We start from the raw sequence: 22470 nt of genomic DNA, 5'->3' as shown, positions 1-22470 counted from the left end.
CAAAACCACACCAGTAAGTAAATGTTTTGTTGTCAACTAAAACGTTTGTTAATAGTGGTCTATATTTAGCAAGTCGTCCGTTAGGTCCTGTTAAACTGTAGCCATAAAGTAAACGGTTGTGGATCAGGACATTGTCCCCGTGCAGCGTCTCGCCTTCACTCTCAATTTCTCTCTAGACTGGACGACTCGGGCAGAGTTCCCTCAATGGTGTTGTTACTGAATCTAAAGGATTATTCATTCGCTCGCTCACTCACTCGACCCTCAAGAAGCGGCGGGCGAAGTGCGTTTGTGGCTGGACAGCATCAAAATCCCGGCCAAGAGTAGGAAGAGAATCGGACAGACGCACAAGGGCTATCGCCCAACAAACGGTTCGGTTAATGGTTAATTCCAGTACCTTAGTGATCCAGTTTCCACAGTTTCCGTGTGCCCGTCATGAAAGCGCTCAACTGAGGCAGATGTTCTTTATTCTCAAGAGCGAGCGCCTTTCTCTACAATCACAGATCAAATAGTGTTCTATTCTATTCTCAACAGCCATCTCACTGATTATCATTCATGAGGGAACGCATACCCCCAACACCTCTCAATGCACTTGAAACAATAACTGATGATTTGCACAACATAAAATGTGTCACCAAAATGAAAAACAGTGTGGGCCAACACACTCGCACTAGCCTACTTAGACAGACACCGTGGATGCTGTCATCAATTAGGTAGGCCTATTTAATATTTTAAAGTCCTCTGTTACAACTATAGGTCAAATAACTCATGTCATCGTGAAATAAAATGACAGACCGAAACATTTCCCAAAATTCGAGGTTCTATCAACCCAGACCCATTGACAACACAGCCTTTTTTCAGATCCTCTGTTCATTCATGCATTGATTTTTAACAATTCGTCTCAATATTGTCAGAGAGAGAAAAGAAAACATGCCAAGGCACCTTCTTTTAAAACACCACGCGCCTTAATTCCTTTTCAGTTAACCACATAAAGGCTTGCGAGCATCTGTCTTTATTGTGGTCAAGTCCCGTCAGTGCGCGGGGACAGTTCTCATGTAGATGAGGCTCAAGCATGATGTATGGAAGTACGGGGAGTCCTCTTTCTCCCCGGTGAGAAAACGTTATGCAAATGAGACGAACGGTTTTCAATTTCCCTCTTGAATGTAAAACTTGAAAAAAAACGGGTAAAAACAGACCGACCCACATAAACGCAAATGAACGTCAGCTTGTAATGTTCAACAACTCTCCTTTGATACATTTTTTTTGCAAGCCTAGTTATATTATAGACTGAGCCCTAAAGCAAACACTTATCTTATGACAAAACAATTCATAATCTAAAAAGGTCAACTGATGTCATATTCAAATCAAATGATGACATCCTATGGAGGGAAACATGATGTTTTGCATAAAATGTCGTTGGGAAGGCCTGATGCAGTCAGTCTAGTCGTCATACGGGACATGGCAGGCAGGTGTGCTATTCAACAGCATGAATAGAGTTGGGAGTTTGATTTCAGGCTGGGGAGGAGAGTAAACGTTCTTATCTATACACAAGGCTCTGAGTTTCTTTAGTAAAGCTGTCAGGCAGATAGGATGTGTATGGTTAATGTATGGAAGCCATGCCTTTTCTCAATTGGATTTGCGCAACTCCTGCGTCCTCTTTACTCTGCCCTCTCTTGCCTCCCTTTTCCTAAGTCAGCAAAACTTAAGCAGCTGGTTAGGATAATTAAGGTAGTAGGTTAGGAAAAGTGTTAGGGTTAGCTAAAATGATTTCCGACTTGACTTGAATATGTAAACTGACATCACTTTCACATTAGCGGCATCCCTTCTAGACATGACCGCACTTCATCTGTTGAATTACATTTACAGTGGTGGAGCCCAAAATAAGTGAGAAGTGATTAAAAACAAATTAAATGAGTTGTGTAGGTCATTTTAAAAGGCACAATAAGTTCCATATTGTTTTTAAACGTGTGTATGCTTTTCTCAACAACAACAAAAAGAAGCTAAATCAAAAGGGGGTGTGGCAGATTTCAAAACTCTTACAAAAATGACAACTTGATGAAAGGTGGCTATCAAGGAGGGAAGGACACTCATCCGTCGCCTACTAACGAATTGTCATCACCACCTGACCACTTATCGGTTTCTGGGTCATGGGAGAGAGAGGTGTGGAAGACGGACTTTTCTTCAAATGATTAAAGGCCCAATAAATAAAGTGGATTGAGAAATATTTTTGGTTGGCAAAGGACTGATAATTTGGCCATATTGCCAATCCAAAAATAAAGTGATATGCCATGCAACAGCTCTATGCCAAATGTTCAAAATTGTCTTTAAGAAATCTGAGGAATTATCAATGTTTTAAATAGAGGAATTATCAATGTTTTAAATAGAGAAACAGTATGTCTTAAAATATTTTTGGGAATCCAGGCCCTGAAGTTGTCTTGTTCTGGTCTCCATGCAGTCATATGGGGAGTTTGGGGGAGGAGGTGGAAGACAGAACTACCCTACTCTGTCTAAATTCATCCTTTTTACTGAGTCTTTGCGCAATAGGCTGTCACAGAGCTGTTTACAAGATAGGAGTTTCAATCAGTTTCGTCTTTCCTCCGAACCCATAAACAGACTAATGAGTTTCACATGCACTCTGAGGAAAACCACAACTCTGACCACAGAATCCATAAAGTGTGTGTGTGTTTGTCGCTGAGTGTGCGTACTCTGTGTGTGTGTTCTGGTTGTGGTCATAATGTTTAAACGAAATCCATAAAGATCACACAGAACTTCTGTTCCACACATGGAACCCACTTTGATTCCCCACCTCTAGGCTGCATCCAAAATGGCACTATATTCCCATAGGGCTCCAGTCAAAAGTAAAAGTAGTGCACTATAGCGAACAGTGTCATTTGGGACACAGACCTACATTTGGTGAGTTTCCTATACTGGATGTGATTGAAGCTCATGTTTTAATCAGTTTGTATAAAATAAAATAAAATGTTATTTACACCATATAGACGGCAAAGGTGAACCATAAAAAAAGTTGTACTTTTGTGAAACCAAAAGCAAAATTATTTTTTAAAACTGTTCTACACTCCTAATGTACTTACAGTTGAAAGTAAAACATGCGGTTTGAACAGGACTGAAATCAAATTTGCCCGATGCTTTCGCGTAAAAGATTTCATTAGACAAGAGATCAGATCATTGACATGCCACTTAAAAACACAGTCTGTACAATATATACTGAACAAAAATAAACATGTGTTGGTCCCATGTTTCATGAGCTGATATAAAAGGTCCCAGAAATGATCCATACGCACAAAAAGCTTCTCTCTCAGATTTTGTGTACAAATTTGTTTACATCCCTGTTACTGAGCATTTCTACTTAGGTGGATGGAATATTTTGGCTGACAGGTGTGGCATATCAAGAAGCTAATTAAACCGCATGAACATTACACAGGTTCACCTTGTGCTGGGGAAAATAAAAGGCCACTAAAATGTGCAGTTTTGTCACGCAACAATGCCACAGATGTCTCAAGTGGAGGGAGCATGCAATTGGCATGCTGGCTGCAGGAATGTCCACCAGAGCTGTTGTCAGAGAATTGAATGTTCATTTCTCTACCATAAGCCGCCTCCGTCAATTTAGAGAATTTGGCAGTACAGCCAACCTGCCTCACAACCGCAGACCTTGTAACCATGCCAGCCCAGGACCTCCACATAAGACTTATTCAGCGTCTGAAACCAGCCAACCGGACAGCTGATGAAACTGAGGATTATTTCTGTCTGTAATAAAGCCCTTTTGTGGGGAAAAACTCATTCTGATTGGCAGGGCCTGGCTCCCCAGTGGGTGGACCATGCTCCCAAGAAGGGTGGGCCAATGCCCTCCCATGGCTGCGCCCCTGCTCAGTCATGTGAAATCCATAGATTAGGGTCCAATTTATTTAAATTGACTGATTTCCTTATGTGGACTGTATCTCAGTAAAATCTTTTAAATAGTTGCGCTTATATTTTTGTTCAGTTAAGAAAAATGCCCATATAAAGCTCTTGAAAAGTACTGCACTCATGTAGTGAAGATCATCTGTAACACTAAGATCATAAAACAAAGTTCTTGTCAGGATACTCTATATGGGGTGTAAGATTATCTTAATGCTGAAGATTATCTTTGTTTTTGGGAAACTCACCCCAGGGAGGCATGAACATACAGCACCAGGGAAGCAGCTAAAGAGGTAACACGAGCCCCCAACATGTCTGCTTTACTCGTTTAGCACAAATCTTAACATAGCCCATCCTAAATGCTTCCCACGCCTAAATATGTACACATTTAAGTCTAATATTACAACCCACCCATAGCCCAGGTTCTAAACTGAAAATTTAGAAGCAAAATATAACAAGGTAGGAATTCTGGGCCATGCAATCTTATTCATTATGATCTAAAAGGCTAAAATCATTTTCAAATTCTGATCCTAGTACAGCATTCATACTCAGACCCTTTGGGAATACGGGCCCTGGAAGCCATTTTTAGAGCAGAAATTCTCAGTCTGGTCCATGGCTAGTCAAACCAGAATCTCCTCCCCACAGTAAAAAAAAAAAAACTATACAAAGACAAAACGGAAACAGCAAAATCAGCACCCTACCCTCCTCCTCGTCCCCTACAATAAAACATCCCCCTGGAAACATTCAAGTCATGTTTTTCCACAATTCTCCTGCTCCACCCCCCCCCCTCCCCTCACACTCCAACATCTCCCTCTCCTCCCCGTTGGCAAAGGATGGAGCTCCGACATACGGTCTTCATCAGCCTGGTGTGTGTGTTCATTACCCCAGGAGGCCCTGATTGGAAACATGAGACTCTGCTCTTAAACCACATTCTTCAAATTCCCTGTAAACAACAGAGGGGAGAGATGGAGGGAGGGAAAAACAGGGTTAAATTAATCATAGATACTTAGAAATAAGCACAATGAAAACACTCACGACTCAAAGTGAAAACACACAGAAGAAAATGCATTAATTTCTCTGACATTGTGTCCATACAGAGCATGTACCCGCACACACACACACCTCAGCCTCGCCATCAGTGACAGCGTTAGCATGCCGCTAAGTGTGGACAGAAGTGCTGTCAGTGATAATTCAGATTTATCTGTAGATGAAAGGAGAAGTAACCTCCTGTTAGCCTGGTTTAGATAAGGAGGTGTGTATGTGTGTGCGGGAGGAGTAGCCTAGCGGTGACTAAGAGTTCACTTGTCTAAATGTAATGTAAACTCAGCAAAAAAAGAAACGTCCTCTCACTGTAAACTGTGTTTATTTTCAGCAAACTTAATGTGTACATAATTGTATGAACATAAGATTCAACAGACAAACTGAACAACTTCCAGACATGTGACTAACAAATGGAATAATGTGTTCCTGAACAAATGGGGGGGGGGTTGTCAAAATCAAAAGTAACATTCAGCATCTGGTGTGGCCACCAGTTGCATTAAGTACTGCAGTGCATCTCCTCATGGACTGCAGCAGATTTGCCAGTTCCTGCTGTGAGATGTTACCCCACTCTTCCACCAAGGCACCGGCAAGTTCCCGGACATTTCTGGGGGGGATGGCCCTAGCCCTCACCCTCCGATCCAACAGGTCCCGGACGTGCTCAATGGGATTGAGATCCGGGCTCTTCACTGGCCATGGCAGAACACTGACATACCTTTCTTGTATGAAATTGCGCACAGAACAAGCAGTATGGCTGGTGTCATTGTCATGCTGGAGGTTCATGTCAGGATGAGCCTGCAAGAAGGGTACCCGGCAAAGCACAGCGTTGAGATCGCCTGCAATGACAAGCTCAGTCCGATGATGCTGTCACACACCGCCCCAGACCATGACGGACCCTCCACCTCCAAATCGATCCCGCTCCAGAGTACAGGCCTTGGCGTAGCACTCATTCCTTTGACGATAAATGCGAATCTGACCATCACCCCTTGTGAGACAAAACCGTGACTCGTCAGTGAAGAGCACTTTTTGCCTGTCCTGTCTGGTTTGTGCCCATAGGCAACGTTGTTGCCGGTGATGTCTGGTGAGGACCTGCTTAACAACAGGCCTACAAGCCTGCAGTCCAGCCTCAGCCTATTGCGGACAGTCTGAGCACTGACGGAGGGATTGTGCGTTCCTGGTGTAACTCGGGCAGTTTGATGCCATCCTGTACCTGTCCCGCAGGTGTGATGTTCAGATGTACCGATTCTGTGCAGGTGTCGTTATACGTGGTCTGCCACTGTGAGGACGATCAGCTGTCCGTCCTGTCTCCCTGTAGCGCAGTCTTCGGCGTCTCACAGTAAGGACATTGCAATTTATTGCCCTGGCCACATCTGCAGTCCTCATGTCCTTGCAGCATGCCTAAGGCATGTTCACGCAGATGAGCAGGGACCCTGGGTATCTTTCTTTTGGTTTTTCAGAGTCAGTAGAAAGGCCTCTTTAGTGTCCTAACTTCTCATAACTGTGACCTTAATTGCATTAAAAGCATGGGAAACCATGTTCAAACCCTACACAATGAAGATCTGTTAAGTTATTTGTTTTTTTTTACAAATTATCTTTCAAAGACGGTCCTGAAAAAGGGATGTTTCTTTTTTTGCTGAGTTTGTTCGTTCAGCGATTCATTGTCTGTCGTAAAGAGGAAGAAAGAGAACGTGGATGCAACATGCAACAATTTCAAAGATTTTACTCAGTTACAGTTCATATAACAAAATAAGTCAATTGAAATAAATGAATTAGGCCCTAATCTATGGATTTTACCTGACTGGGAATACAGATATGCATTTGTTGGTCACAGATAAAAGGTAGGGGCGTAGATCAGAAAACCAGTCAGTATCTGGTGTGACCACCATTTCGTCATTCAGCGCGACATCTCCATTGCATAGAGTTGATCAGGCTGTTTATTGTGGTCTGTGGAATGTTGTCCCACTCCTCTTCAATGGATGTGTGAAGTTGCTGGATACTGGCGGGAACTGGAACACGCTGTCTTACACGTTGATCCAGAGCATCCCAAACATGCTCAATGGGTGACATGTCTGGTGAGTGTGCAGGCCATGGAAGAACTGGGACATTTTCAGCTTCCAGGAATTGCGTACAGATCCTGTGACATGGGGCTGTGCATTAGTCATGCTGAAACATGAGGTGATGGCGGCAGATGAATGGCATTAAGTGCATTCAAATTACCATTGACAAAATGCAATTGTTTTCATTGTCCGTAGCTTATGCCTGCCCATACCATAACCCCACCACCATGGGGCACTCTGTTCACGCCAGCAAACCGCTCACCCACACAAAGCTATACACGCCGTCTGCCATCTGCCCAGTACAGCTGAAACCGGGATTCATCCGTGAAGATCACACTTCTCCAATGTGCCAGTGGCCATCAAAGGTGAGCATTGGCCACTGAAGTCAGTTACGACCCTGGTGAGGACGGCAAGCACGCAGATAAGTTTCCTCTGAGACAGTTTGTCAGTTTGTGCAGAAATTCTTTGGTTGTGCAAACCCACAGTTTAATTAGCTGTCCGGGTAGCTGGTCTCCGACGATCCCGGATGTGGAGGTCCTGAGCTGGCGTAGTTATACAGTGCATTCGCAAAGTATTAAGACTTCTTCCACATGTTTTCCCCTCAATCTACACACAATACCCCATAATGACAAAGGGAAAACAGGAATACGTTATCTGCTTAAGTATTCAGAAACTTTGCTATGAGTATAAATTGAGCTCAGGTGCACCGTGCTTTCATTGACCATCCTTGAGATGTTTCTACAAAACTTTGAGTACACCTATGGTAAATTCAAACTAATTGGACACGATATGGAAAGGCACACATCGGTCTATATAAAAGGTCCCACAGTTGACAGTGCATGTCAGAGCAAAAACCAAGCCATGAGATCGAAGGAATTGTCCATAGAGCTCTGAGACAGGATTGTGTCGAGGCACAGATCTGGGGAGGGGTAAGAAAAACGTCTGCAGCATTGAACGTCCTCAAGAATACAGTGGCCTCCATCATTCTTAAATGGAAGTAGTATGGAACCACCAAGACTCTTCCTAGAGCTGGCCGCCAGGCCAAACTGAGCAATTGGGGGAGAAGGGCCTTGATCATGGAGGTGACCAAGAACCCAATGGTCACAGACAGAGCTCCAGAGTTCCTCTGTGGAGATGGGAGAACCTTCCAGAAGGACAACCATCTCTGCAGCACTCCACCAATCAGGCCTTTATGGTAGAATGGCCAGACGGAAGCCAGTCCTCAGTAAGAGGCACATGTCAGCCTGCTTGGAGTTTGCCAAAAGGCACCTAAAAGGACTGACCATGAGAAACAAGATTCAGGTTTGATGAAACCAAGATTGAACTCTTTAGCCTGAATGCATCACGTCTGGAGGAAACCTGGCACCATCCCTACGGTGAAGCATGGTGGTGAAAGCAAAATGCTGGGGGATGTTTTCAGTGGCAGGGTTTGGGAGACTAGTCAGGATTGAGGGAAAGATGAACGGAGCAAAGTATGGAGAGATCCTTGATGAAAATCTGCTCGAGAGCGCTCAGGACCTCAGACTGGGGCGAAGATTCACCTTCCAACAGTACAACGAGCCTAAGCACACAGCAAAGACAATGCAGGAGTGGCTTAGGGACAAGTCTCTGAATGTCCTTGAGTGGCCCAGCCAGAGCTCGGACATCTCTGGAGAGACCTGAAAATAGCTGTGCAGCGACACTCCCCATCCAACCTCACAAAGCTTGAGAGGCTCTGCAGAGAAGGGGAGAAACTCCCCAAATACAAGTTTGTAGCATCATACCAAAGAAGACTCAAGGCTGTAATTGCTGCCAAAGGTGCTTCAACAAAGTACTGAGTAAAGGGTCTGAATACTTAGGTAAATGTGATTAGTTTATTTTTAATACAATGTTTTGCCTTGTCATTATGGGGCATGGTGTATAGAATAAGGATTTTATCATTTAAAAAAATCCATTTTAGATTAAGGCTGTAACGTCACAAAATGTGGACAAAGACCAGGGGTCAGAATACCTCCTGAATGTACTGTACGTGGTCTGCAGTTGAGGCCGGTTGGACGTACTGCCAAATTCTCTAAAACGACATTGGAGGCAGCTTATGGTAGAGAAATTAACATTCAATTCTGGCAACAGCTCTGGTGGACATTCCTGTAGTCAGCATGTCAATTGCATGCGCCCTAAGAACTTCAGACATCTGTGGCATTGTGTTGTGTGACAAAACTGCACAGTTTAGAATGGCCTTTTATTGTTCCAAGCACAAGGTACACCTGTGTAATGATCATGGTGATTAATCAACTTCTAAATATGCCACACCTGTTAGGTGGGTGGATTATCTTGACAATAAATGCTCAATAACAGGTATGTAAAAAATGTGTGAACAAAATGAGAGAAATACGCTTTCTGGGTGTATGGAAAATATCTGGGATATTTAATTTTAGCTCATTAAAACATGGGATCAACACTTTACATGTTGCGTTTATAAATAAAAAAAAGTCAGTATATGTGGAGACTGAGCATCCAGTACCAGGGTTGAGAAAAAAACTACATTCCAGATGCAACAAATGATTTGTGTTGTCTGTCTACACTGCATTCTCCCTCTGTGATGTGTGTGCGCGCGTACACTGCAGCAGTTCCCCAGACGGACAGTTATTCAAAATGCAAAACGTATAAGTCATGTACTTCCTCAGCAAGAGCAGATATGCAAATGAGGAAACAGAATAGGTAAATACACAAAGGTAACACTTCACTTGCATAACATGGTGATAGAGAGCTTATTTCCAACCAATGAATAACCAGCCACACACTTTACAACCTTTGTCTTGGGTCTCCATCTGTAGCTTTCAATATCATGTTTCAGAGCGATGCATGTCTGAATATGGTTAGGTAAACACTGTGATTGCATAGCGATGGTGAATATGTGTTGAATAGAAGGGGCAGGTCAAACACGTCAGTGTCTATACAGACAATGCTGCTTTGATTTCCTATTATTAAACAGGCTGTTTCACGTTTAACCAACAAAAGCTGTGAGAATGACAATCATACACTCATACAGTGCCTTCAGAAAGTATTCATACCCCTCTTCTTAAATCTACATTTTGTTGTGTTAGAGCCTGAATTCAAAATGGATTAAATAGATTCTCACCCATCTACACAATATCCCATGGTTTAGAAATGTTAGCACATTTATTGAAAACTAAATACAGAAATCTAATTTATCGAAGTATTCACACCCGAGTCAATACACGTTAGTCACCTTCGGCAGCGATCACAGCTGTGAGTCCCTAAGGCTTTGCACACCTGGATTGTACTAAATTTGCACATTATTATTACAATTATTTTAAAACAGACAAGTTGGTTATTGATCATTGCTAGACAGCAATTTAAGTCTTTCCAAAGATTTAAGACAATTTAAGTGAAAACTAGTCCACTAGTTAACTCCAGTATATATTTATAATTGGCCTTGTGTTTTTAGGTTATTGTCCTGCTGAAAGGTGAATTTGTCCCCCAGTGTCTCTTGGAAAGCAGACAATCAGGTTTTCCTCTAGGATTTTTCTTGTGTTTGCTCTATTCTGTTTCTTTTCATCCTTAAAAACTCCCTAGTCCTTGCTGATGACAAGCATACCCATAACATGATGCAGCCACCACCATGCTTGAAAATATTAAAAGTGATACTCAGTGATGTGTTGTATTTACCCCAAACATACTGTTTTGTAATCTGGACATAAAGTCCATTTCTTTGCCACATTTTTCAGTTTTACTTCAGTGCCTTATTGCAAAACAGGATGTATGTTTTAGAATATTTTTGATTCTGTACAGGATTCCTTTTATTTTTTTTCTGTCATTTAGGTTAGTATTGGAGTAACTAATGTTGTTGATCTATCCTCAGTTGTCCTATCATAGCCATTAAACTCTGTTTCAAAGTCACCATTGGCCTCATGGTGAAATCCTTGTGGTTTCTTTCCTCTCCAGCAATTTAGTTCAGAAGGACGCCTGCGTCTTTGTACTTACTGGGTGAATTGATACACCCTCCAAAGTGTAATTTGTAACTTCACCATGCTCCAAGGGATATTCAAATGTAAGCTTTATTTTTAACCGGTCTACCAATATGTGCCGTTCTTTGTGAGGCAGTTGAAATCCTCCCTGGTTTTGTGGCGAATCTGTGCTTGAAATTCACTGCTCAGCTGAGGGACCATACTGATAATTGTGTGTGGTGTAGTTATTCAAAAATTATGTTAAATCACTATTATTGCACAGAGTCCATGTAAGCAAATCTTTACTCGTGGATGTATTTAGGCTTGGGATAACAAAGGGGTTGAATAATTACTGACAAAAGACAAAGCTTTTCATTTTTTAATAATAAGTAAATAAAAATCTAAAAACATAATTCCACTTTGACATTATAGGGTATTGTGTGTAGGTCAGTGACACAAAATCTCAATTTAATCAATGTTAAATGTACCAATATGTGGAAAAAGGTTCAGGGGTGTGAATACTTTCTGAAGGCACCGTATAGATTGTTTTTTGACAAACAACCGTTTTATAGAGGCATGGTTTGGTTTCCTATTTGTTTGCATTGCATTGTAGTGTGTGTGTGTGTGTGTGTGTGTGTGTGTGTGTGTGTGTGTGTGTGTGTGTGTGTGTGTGTGTGGTAAAACCCATCATTATAGCAAGTCCTGTTGCATATGATTAAAAGCCAGCCTGAGCTAACAGACTAGGGGGTTTGCATAGCAGTGTGTGTGTGCGCGCTTACACACACACACATACTTGCACTGCCCAAGCATTCATTCCAATCAGCGCCTGGCAAAAAGCAACCATGTTTTCTATCCCTCTCTATTTTTAAACAGAGCTCAGAGTCTCGTAAATGTCCCCCAGATGTTGTTTGGAAATTCCGGTAAAGTGACGAGCAGTGAGCAGAGGTATTTACTACTTGTGTGTTAATCAATCGCAGCTCGTATTCGACAACTCTCTGGGAGCGAAGTGTTTGTCATGTTATCTCACACACGTTTATCATCTCCTGCAACATTAATAAGAAAGCTGTCGGAGCTCTCACAACATTAAAATATACACTACCGTTCAAAAGTTTGGGGTCACTTAGAAATGTTCTTGTTTTTGTCCATTAAAATAACATCAAATTGATCACAAATATAGTGTAGACATTGTTAATATTGTAAATGACTATGGTATCTGGAAACAGCAGATTTTTTTAATGGAATATCTACATAGGCATACAGAGGCCCATTATCAGCAACCATCACTCCTGTGTTCCAATGGCACGTCTTCTGAAACTCGTCAGTCTATTCTTGTTCTGAGAAATGAAGGCTATTCCATAAGAGAAATTGCCAAGAAACTGAAGATCTCGTACAACGCTATGTACTACTCCCTTCACAGAACAGCGCAAGCTGGATCTAACCAGAATTGAAAGAGGAATGGGAGGCCCCGGTGCACAACTGAGCAAGAGGACAAGTACATTTATAGTGTCTAGTTTGAGAAACAGACGCCTCAAGTCCTCAACTTGCAGCTTCATTAAATAGTACCTTTTAGCCATGACTGTTTATGCATGTGTACAAACACCTGCACGACATCAGCCTCAGGCAGTTGTAAAAACACTGCCCCTCAGTGTAATTCAAATTTACATTTTATTATTATTTTCTTACTTTTATCTTTGACAATCTTTCTATCTCCCACACAGCAACACCACTCCCACTTGTCTCCAGTTCCACATACCAACCCTCAGCCCATTCCATCTATCTCTGCTGGCCACCCACTTCGGGTTTCTACGCAACACATATCTTTCAACTATGCCGTGATGTTTAACGTACAATTTCAATCTATCTAATCCACAGATTGCGAGTTGAAGATAAATATTTTTACTAAGAGTATTAGTAATTGACTGACATCTCTCCAGATGTCCTAACAGTACTATTTCTTAGGTCAATTTTAGATCAATGCTATGCATTTTCAGCCATTCCGGAACCGGAGACCAGAAACAGGCTACCCGAGGGCAATACCAACATAAATGGGTCTATTGATTCTGTATCCTCAAAATCTGCAGAGCTTCGATGACTTTATGTCCCAAATATTTAACATTTTGTTGGAGGCAAGAATTCTATAGTAATTTTAGTTGAAAAGCACAAAGTCCTGAATCTTGCATAGTTTTATATATCAACTCATACACCCTGTACCATGGAATCTCTACTTCAAAAATCTCTTCCCAACTATTTTGCAATCTGTATGGCACAGTTGTCAACATCCTGTCCTCAAATGAAACTGGTATACTTCCCTATTTATGCTATTTTTATTTCTCCGCCAATTTTGATCTTTTGTATTGGGCAGACAGACCAGTTCCCTACCTCCTCCCGCTGCCACCTGCCTCCTCCATTTTTGGGGTAATGCTGTAATCAATTGGTTGTACTCTTGGATTGAGCAGACCTTCCCATACAATTCTGATAACTCCATGAAGGACATAACTCTACCATTCCAATTTACAATATAATTTACAAACAAAATACCCCTTTCAAACATCTTTCCCATAAATACAGGTATTTTATCAACCAACACATTTGAGTTCAGCCATAATATTTGTTGTATCTTTTCAGGGGGATGAAATTGAACTTGTAGCCAGCTCTGCAATGCTTGTTTGAAAAACTGAGAAAAGTATCATTTTCAATTAAATCGAAAATGAGACATGGCAATCTGCACAAAGGCAAATTTGCCAATTTAAAAAAAAAACTTTAACTAGGCAAGTAAGTTAAGAACAAAATCTTACTTACAATGACGGCCTAGGAACACTGGGTTAACTGCCTTGTTCATGGGCAGAACGACAGATTTCTACCTTGTAAGCTCGGGGATTCGATCCAGCAACCTTTCAGTTACTGGTCCAACGCTCTAACATCTAGTGGAAAGCCTACCTGCCGCCCCTCATGGGCATTTATGGAGTTGGTCCCCCCTTTGCTACTATAACAGCCTCCACTCTTCTGGGAAGGCTTTCCACTAGATGTTGGAACATTGCTGCGGGGACATGCTTTCATTCAGCCACAAGAGCATTAGTGAGGTTGGGCACTGATAATGGGCGATTAGGCTTGGCGTGTAGTCAGCATTCCAATTCATCCCAAAGGTATTCGATGGGGTTGAGGTCAGGGCTCTGTGCAGGCCAGTCAAGTTCTTCCACACCAATCTTGGCAAACCATTTCTGTATGGACCCCGCTTTATCAAACAGGAAAGGGCCTTTCTCAAACTGTTGCCGCAAAGTTGGAAAAATAGAATTGTCTAGAATGTCATTGTATGCTGTAGCGTTAAGATTTCCCTTCACTTTTCACTAAGGGGCCTAACCATGAAAAACAGCACCTGAGCATTGTTCCTCGCCCACAAAACTTTACAGTTGACACTATGGATTGGGGCAGGTAGTGTTCTCCTGGCACCCACCAAATCCAGATTCATCTGTCGGACTACCAAATGGTGAAGCGTGATTCATCACTCCAGAGAATGCATTTCCACTGCTCCAGAGTCCAATGGAGGGAGCTTTACACCACCGCGGACGCTTGTCATTGCACATGATCTTAGGCTTGTGTGCAGCTGCTCGGCCAGAGGTTTATGCACTATGCACTTCAGGGGTCCCATTCTGCTACCACTTGACGCCGTAGCCACTGTTGCTCCTAGACGTTTCCACTTCACAATAACAGCACTTACACAGTTGACCAGGGCAGCTCTAGCATGACAGAAAATTGACCAACTGACATCCTCTAACAGTGCCCCGTTGCAAGTCACGGAGCTCTTCGGTAAGGGCCATTCTACTGCCAATGTTTGCCTACATAGATTGAACAGACGTACAATCTTATACACCTGTCAGCAATGGGTGTGGCTGAAATAGCCGAATCCACTAATTTGAAGGCTCATAAACATGACTATGTGGTAAATAAACCGATAAACATCGGAGAGACGGCTCCTGCCGCCGCAGTCATGCGGTAGAACTCTAATGAAAACGCTGCTTAATTAATTAATTAATCTCAGTCGGTAATTTGGCAGTGCGCCCAATAGAGACGGCAAAGGAAACGGTTTTATTCCCTCCTGATTGTTGAAATCTTTCCAAAATGGCCACCAAGGACATTGGACAGACTTAAAAGTGTGATTTAAAGTTTGGTAATCATCTTCAGAAGGAAACTTCTGCGAGGCAGTCAGTCTCACACACACAAACAAGTCATTTTAATTCAGACTCCCCACGGGGCTCATAACTGCCCCTGGTCGCTCCACATAAAAGCTATTAAAACAAATCAACCTAAACGGCAAGACATGGTCTCTGTTGATGCTGTGTTAACTACAGCTGTGCAGTGGTGGTGATAGATGCTGGCATGCCACGGCTGGCATGCCATGCCAGGGCAGTAGACCACATTGTTAGGCCATCGTGTGTCAAGACTCAAGCTCCCGGTTCATGGCGTGATAACCTAAGCCTGTGTGGTGCTGTGCGTCTGTTTCCAGGCCTGACAGACACAGTTCAAATGGTTTCCCTTGTTTGGGACCAATGGTTGTAATCATTGGTTTCCCTAGATTGGAAACTGCGGTAAACATTAGCTTCCAGTCTGCACTCTGGCACAGCTGTCTAGCAACCACATCCTGCTCTCAACTAGTACCACAGTTGTCTGTATGTGGTATGTTTCTCTCACACAACATGGTTGAAGGGGTGTGTATTTTGTCGTCACATACACTTGGTAAAACCAAGAGCACCTGAACCCCCAGTCACAGAAAAAAAATAGGAAGAGCGGAGAGAAAAGAAAGGAACACAGGGAAGGAAGGACATCACCTTCATTTAAATGTATGGATTGAAATCCCATCAGAATAGGAGGAAAGGAAACAAGGGATCTCTGAACTGAAGGAGCAGATGTGACACTAGACCGACCGCACATTGTCTGCCTTTCATTTTACCGCTCTATCCCTCGGTCCATCCACTGATGGATCCGTGTTGTTTTCAACAGGTCAGTGGTCTGGTTCCATTTGGGTCCCTAGACCCCATACGCTAGCTCCTACTCCCCAGCCTCCTACTCCCTAGCCAGCCCTGAAGACAGAGACACCCCCATAATCACCCTGCTTCTACTCCCTAGCCAATAGTCTATCCCAACCAAACTACTGCTGGTCCCCCTGGAGTAGTGTAGTGTGGCTGTCAGCAGCATATACACCAAGAGACCACCACACACACCCCCTATCCAGAGTGAACGACAGGGTAGGAGGTGAGACAGGGGTCAACACTCCAGCACACATATACACAGACAAATCCCTAACACGTGTGCAAATGTGTGTACATCGAAACTTGTTCATCCACATACAGATGTACTATAAAAATTGGACAATCTGAGTATTGAGTACGTTTGACTGTATGATGAATTTGTCTAACATTTCACGCCCCACTTTTCCAGTCGTAACAAAGAGAGTAGTGTTTGACATTCTGATTAACCGGAAACATTAAAACACACATCCGTGTTTTCACCACAGCCAGAACAGAACACACCAGGCCAGCAGGCTGACAAATGTTGGGCCTGTGCCCTCCCAAAGAAGAGGGGGTCAGGGAGTGTGTGTATATGTGGAGGTCGGGTGACAAGTTTTAGGTGAGGGGTAGATTTGTCTCCTTGGGGTGCTGACAACACCCCCTGCTGTGTTAACTGTGGGGGCCATATGGGGGCACACAAACATTTGTCACAACCCACATTTTTACTTCGATACCAGGTTGAGTATCATGACACTCTATATCATCACGATTTCATGGGGAATAAAAAGCCAATGTCACAGATTGGCCATCATAAAGGAGGACCAATGCAATCTTATAATTAATTAAAGTGCCTTTATTTGATCAAGACATCTTTTGAGTTCAATAGAATTATATTTGAAATGTTTGATGTCAATTTTTCAAAAGAGCCAGTTATGCATTAATCAATCAATTAGATTTTTTACCAATTTAACTACACAATTGTAAATCTTTATTGATAAACTAGGTAAATCAAGACAAACTAAACCAATTCACTAGGAGTGTTTGCAGGCACTGAATTATTGAGCTTGTTTTGGCTGTTTTCATGGGGCTACAGATGAAAAACAATCTGTTTTCCTTCCATTTGGGACTCATTGTATTGTACTGATCAACACTTGCATAGACGCAATCTCTTCTTTTGTTAAAGTGTGCACTGTCTCTAAGACCAAATGACATCATTCACACACAGTGAGAGAGACAGGAGAGAAGAAGTGAATTCGGCAATACATTTGGTTTTTGGTGACAATCAGCTTTCAAATCAGCTTATTTTGCAACTTAATTACAAAGTATGAGGGCAGTGAACTGAAGCTAGCTTCAGCTGTAAGCTAGCAAGGAAATTTAGCCTACAACGCTGGAAGCTACCAATATCTTCTTGCATTGTAAAGTGTCCTAGCCTGTAATGGACATTGTTTTGCAAACAGTAATTAATAGTTGCAAAGTTTATACATGCCATATTGCATTATTCTAGGGCGTTTACTTCTGAGCAGCATGAGTGGGGAGCCAACATGATGCAGTCTAGACTCCCAGTGAGTGCAGTGGTTCCTCAGGACAGGCTAGAGCTAGCAATGAGTAAGTGGAGCAGGCACAGCGCAATAAGAGGACGGCTGTGCTATAAGAAAGAGTTGATCATCTCTATCAGTAGATATGAGACATTTGACAGAAGTACTGAAAGTTTAAAAAAATTCTAGTACTGTACCGTTTTCATGTTCTAGTATAAAAAAGGTGAGGTTTTGGTATACTGTGCAACACTAACACACACAGCGCTCTGGGCTTTAAATGTCTAAATAAACTGATGGTCTGGACGTTTAAATAAAAATAACCCTGTCCTTAAACTAAAGCAGTCCCATCTGGACTCAACAGTCAACAAAAGACACCATTTGGTGTATGTGTGAGAGAGTGGTCAAAGTTTGACCATTTGTTGCTTGTGAGTGGTTTCTCTAACTGTCCGACCTTTATGTTTTTTGGTAGTGGTTTTGATGTAATTGCTAACGCTAGGGTGTGTGAGTTTAGACTGTGGTTATGCCGTCTGATACCTTTGATGGTGGAGATGACCTTGTCCAGCTGTTTGGTCTCATTGCGGTCCGGTCGACAGCTGGGACTGATCTCCAGAGAGTAATCAGGACCGTACTCTGTGAAGAACTGAAGTAAACAACAACATAAAAAACTGTGAGATTAGTGTGTTAACCACAATGTAGAACAGATTTACACCAAATACAAGACTTGGGTTCAAATGTAAGAACTGGTACGGGAAACAAAGAGAGATGGTGCTAAATCAATGATTAGAACTGGTCTAGGAACCAAACGTCCAGCTGCAGAGAGAGGAGAGTTAACGTGTAAGAACTAGAGGTCGACCGATTAATCGGAATGGCCGATTTCAAGTTTTCATAACCGGAAATCTGTATTTTTGGGCGCCGATTTTTGTATATTTTTATACCATTATTTTACTGGGTCAGTTAAGAACACAGGCCGTCATTGAAAATAAGAATGTGTTCTTAACTGACCCAGTTAAATTGCAGTAAGCTACGGTAAGTTGCTAGCTAGCATTAAACTTATCTTTTAAAAAACAATCAATCATAATCACTAGTTAACTACACATGGTTAATGATATTACTAGATATTATCTAGCGTGTCCTGCATTGCATATAATCTGACTGAGCATACAAGTACCTAAGTATCTGACTGAGTGGTGGTAGGAAGAAGCAGGCGCGTAAACATTCATTCAAACAGCACTTTTGTGCGTTTTGCCAGCAGCTCTGTTGTGCGTCAAGCATTGCGCTGTTTATGACTTCAAGCCTACCAACTCCCGAGATGAGGCTGGTGTAACCGAAGTGAAATGTCTAGCTAGTTAGCGCGCACTAATAGCGTTTCAAATGTCACTCGCTCTGAGCCTTCTAGTAGTTGTTCCCCTTGCTCTGCATGGGTAACGCTGCTTCGATGGTGGATGTAGTCATTGTGTTGCTGGTTCGAGCCCAGGGATGAGCGAGGAGAGGGACTGAAGCTATACTGTTACACTGGCAATACTAAAGTGCCTATAAGAACATCCAATAGTCAAAGGTTAATGAAATACAAATGGTGTAGAGGGAAATAGTCCTATAATTCGTATAATAACTACAACCTAAAGCTTCCTAACACTTTGTTTTTGCATTATTTAAACCAAATTGAACAGGTTTTATTATTTACTTGAGGCTAAGTTGATTTTATTGATGTATTATATTAGGTTAAAATTAGTGTTCATTCAGTATTGTTGTAATTGTCATTATTACAAACAAAAAAATTAAGTGTAAATTTTAATCGGTATCGGCGGTGAAAAATCATAATCGGTCGACCTCTAGTAAGAACTGGTCCAGGAAATGAACAAACAAGAGATGCATTAGCCACAGTGCAGAACTGGTCTAGGAATCAAACATCCACAAACAAGCATTGAGTTGTGAAGATCTGGTCTAGGAACAGAAGCCAAACACTACAAACACCACTTCAAAACAACTGAAGGGAGTAAAATGTTAAGTTAAGAACTGATTCAGGAAAGACAAAACGGAAGCAAACACAGAGCCAGAATTAACCACAACAGAGTCACTTTGAGGGAACTTTGCAAGTGAAAGACGTGATGAAGCAGCAAGACATTATTTCATTTCAAACAGATGCTATCTTATTGAGACAAACAAAGACACACATCAGTGTAGTCTTGATAAGACCCTGGCTAGCCACCTAGCCCCGCCCCCCCCCCCCCCCCCCCCCCCCCCCAGTGAAGTATCATGTAAATCCGGCATAGCACTGGTGGAAAAATGAACAATACATAATGGCTCTATAAAGGAACATTAGGAACGCCAGGAGACATGGAGTGTACACACACCTTAACACAAGCTCACGCACACACACTCCCACAGCTGTGTGTGTGTGTGTGTTCCTGCTCATTTGAAATACACTGGGTGCTTTGTCTTTGTCAAATAGCTGTTTCATAGTGGTTCAGGCAGAGTATGTGTGTGTATCAGTGTGTTTGTGTCTGTGTTTACATTTTAGTAATTTAGCAGACCCTTGTGTGTGCGCGCGCGTCTGTTCCCAATTAGCCCCATTGAGTTTCTCCGGTACACCTCCCCCCAGTCCTGACGCAACTCAACATGCAAGGGATTACTAAAAACAGGAAACACAAAGATGACCAATTTTCCCATGAACCTAACGCTCTCATAGTAGTACAGTCCTGTCTCCTGCTGTGTGTGTCTCCTGCTGTCAGGATATTTGGGTTGGAATGGAACTACAGTACTGAGATGAGGGGGGACAGAGGAGAGATTAAGAGGGAAACTGGAGAGGAAGAACTGGGGGAGACTGGAGCGGGGGGGGGGGATGGGGTGAGGTCAAGGAAGACAGAAAAGGGGACGGACAGACAGACAGTTTGGAACGGATCATAACCCACAGATGGGGATAGGGGGAAAGGGACTGAGTGAGGGTGACGAGAGACCAAAAAGATGGGCAGAAAGATGGGGTGAAGAGATACAAGTATATAAGGGGATAGGGTAATACGAATGGGCTGAGAGCCCAAACCCCATAGGCTCAATGTCAAAATACCCAACATGCTCAAATGTCATATCATAGCCCAGATAAATGTACCATACTGTAACTAAATCCCCCACACCACACTCTCTCCCCTGTAAGTCTCTCCCTCCCTCTGTCTGTCTCCCTTCCCATCTTTCTGTGTTTGGTGGTTTGGAGAGAGACTAGCCTCAGCCAGAATAGAAAAGGAATCCAACCCTTGTTTATTGTTCCTGTTCTCCTCTACATCTCAGAAATGACTACAACTCCAGATATAAAGAGTCAATGTTGTGGAAAAAGCTCTGGGAAAACAAATCGAGAGAGTTCCTAAATAAAATGTCAACCCAGTCACATAGCGCACGTAGGCTTGTCTATCTTTCTCTGCAGCCCTACAACAGAGGGCTCTCCCTCGCTGTCTCGATATCCATCTTTCCTTCTCCCACCTCCCCCTCTCCGCAGTCCTGAAACTTATGTCAAGCTCTCTCTGTAGTCATTGTGTCTCTCTCTACCTATCCCCATTCTCTCACTGTCCTTCCTAAATGACCCCCCCCCTCCAATCCAACCACCCCTTTCTCAAGTGGCATGGACTTCTACAAAAAAGTAATACAACAGAGAAAATAGTCAGTCACCAGGTCAGGGCCCACTGATCCTCATTGTCCTTGGCGGCCCATCCTAAATGGGACCCCATTTCCTTTATAGTGCACTACATTTGTGATGTACCTCTTCTGTTCTATTTAGAACAGGTTGTTTCTCTCTCACACTCACATCCTCATCCCAGCTCAGTTTTCCGGTGATTGAGGCCAGTATTCCGGGAGCCTAGTACTTCCCCACGAGCAGACGGAAGGGACACGCACCAGAGAGGACAGGAAGTACCAAGGCTGAAAACAGGAAGTACAGGGGCGGGACAGGCTAAGCCTATAGTACTTATCCTATGTTCCAATGTACATACTAGAATACTACTAATGCATGCTCAATACATGGTTTCATACTAAGTAGTATGTTGTTAGTGTGGATAATGGAACACAGCCTATTCACTACAGCAGGGCTTTCCAACCCCAGTTGTAACTAACCTGATTCATCTTATCAATCAGTTAATTGTTAGAATCAGGTGCGCTGGATTAGGTTTGGAGTGGAAACCTACAAGACGGTAGCCCTCCAGGAACAGCATGGTTGGAGAACGCTGTACTAGAAATACCAAAAACCCTGGGATTTTTTGTCCTAATAGCCCTTCTACTTCTTACCCATCTCATTTATTTTCTACTGAACTCTGTTTTGGGTATCACGGAGGGGCCTTGGTCATACACAGTCTTGCTGCGGTAAGGGAGGAGGATGGGAGGGACAGAGGGTGAGAGGGAGGGGTATAAGAGGGGAGTCTGAGTTCTGTGTTTGTTTTTGCATGGGGCTGTGCTGGGAATCACTCAGTGTAAATCTGAAAAAACAGACTAAAGAGAAAAAGAGAGAGGAAATAAAGATGTTGAATGGCTGGAGACAGACCGGTTCCACACACACACTGAGCTGGCCAAAAGCAAGGCAAGTTCAGGCCTATAGAACCCCTCGAGTGGGTTGGGTCCAAAATAAACCGTTTCCTCAATCTAAGATAAGAACTGAATGTGAACAAACCCACAGGCCATGTCCCAAATGGCACCCTATGGGACCTAGTCAAAAGTAGCGCATTACATAGGGAATAGGGTGTCATTTAGGGAGAAACCCACAGCCTTCAAAAACAACCGACTCAGCTAATCTCGGCTAAATGACCTTTGACCCTAATTAGTATTTTTAGGTGTTAAAGACTCAGTCAGAGATTAGGACATCGGGGTTAACAGACAATACAGGTCACCTAGCCTTGTCCCTGTAGCCAGGTCCCAGACCGATTTGTGCTTTTGCCTACTCCATTGTCATTGTCAAGCCAAACATTGCATGACAATTCCATAAGGACTTGGCAAAAGAGCAGAA

At 42.8% G+C, this 22470-nt stretch overlaps 1 protein-coding gene across 2 annotated transcripts in view; it reads right to left on the bottom strand.

The window, feature by feature from the left end:
• The window catches only part of hdac8 (histone deacetylase 8), a 46777-nt gene that overhangs the window by 4753 nt on the left and 19554 nt on the right, over window positions 1–22470 (bottom strand). Inside the window, exons 10-11 of one of the 2 annotated variants that reach the window (XM_020491309.2) lie at window positions 18027–18132; window positions 1039–4855 (exon numbers count right to left, since the gene is read on the bottom strand). In XM_020491309.2, the coding sequence (XP_020346898.1) occupies window positions 4833–4855; window positions 18027–18132 (129 nt within the window). In that variant the 3' untranslated portion in view covers window positions 1039–4832. Of the gene's footprint in view, window positions 1–1038; window positions 4856–18026; window positions 18133–22470 lie in introns of those variants that run through there. The other variant, XM_020491310.2, reaches the window with a different exon arrangement.

This window comes from Oncorhynchus kisutch, linkage group LG9, assembly GCF_002021735.2.
Source record: "Oncorhynchus kisutch isolate 150728-3 linkage group LG9, Okis_V2, whole genome shotgun sequence".
NCBI classification, from domain to species: domain Eukaryota; kingdom Metazoa; phylum Chordata; class Actinopteri; order Salmoniformes; family Salmonidae; genus Oncorhynchus; species Oncorhynchus kisutch.
This window is presented reverse-complemented; position numbering and strand designations above follow the sequence as displayed.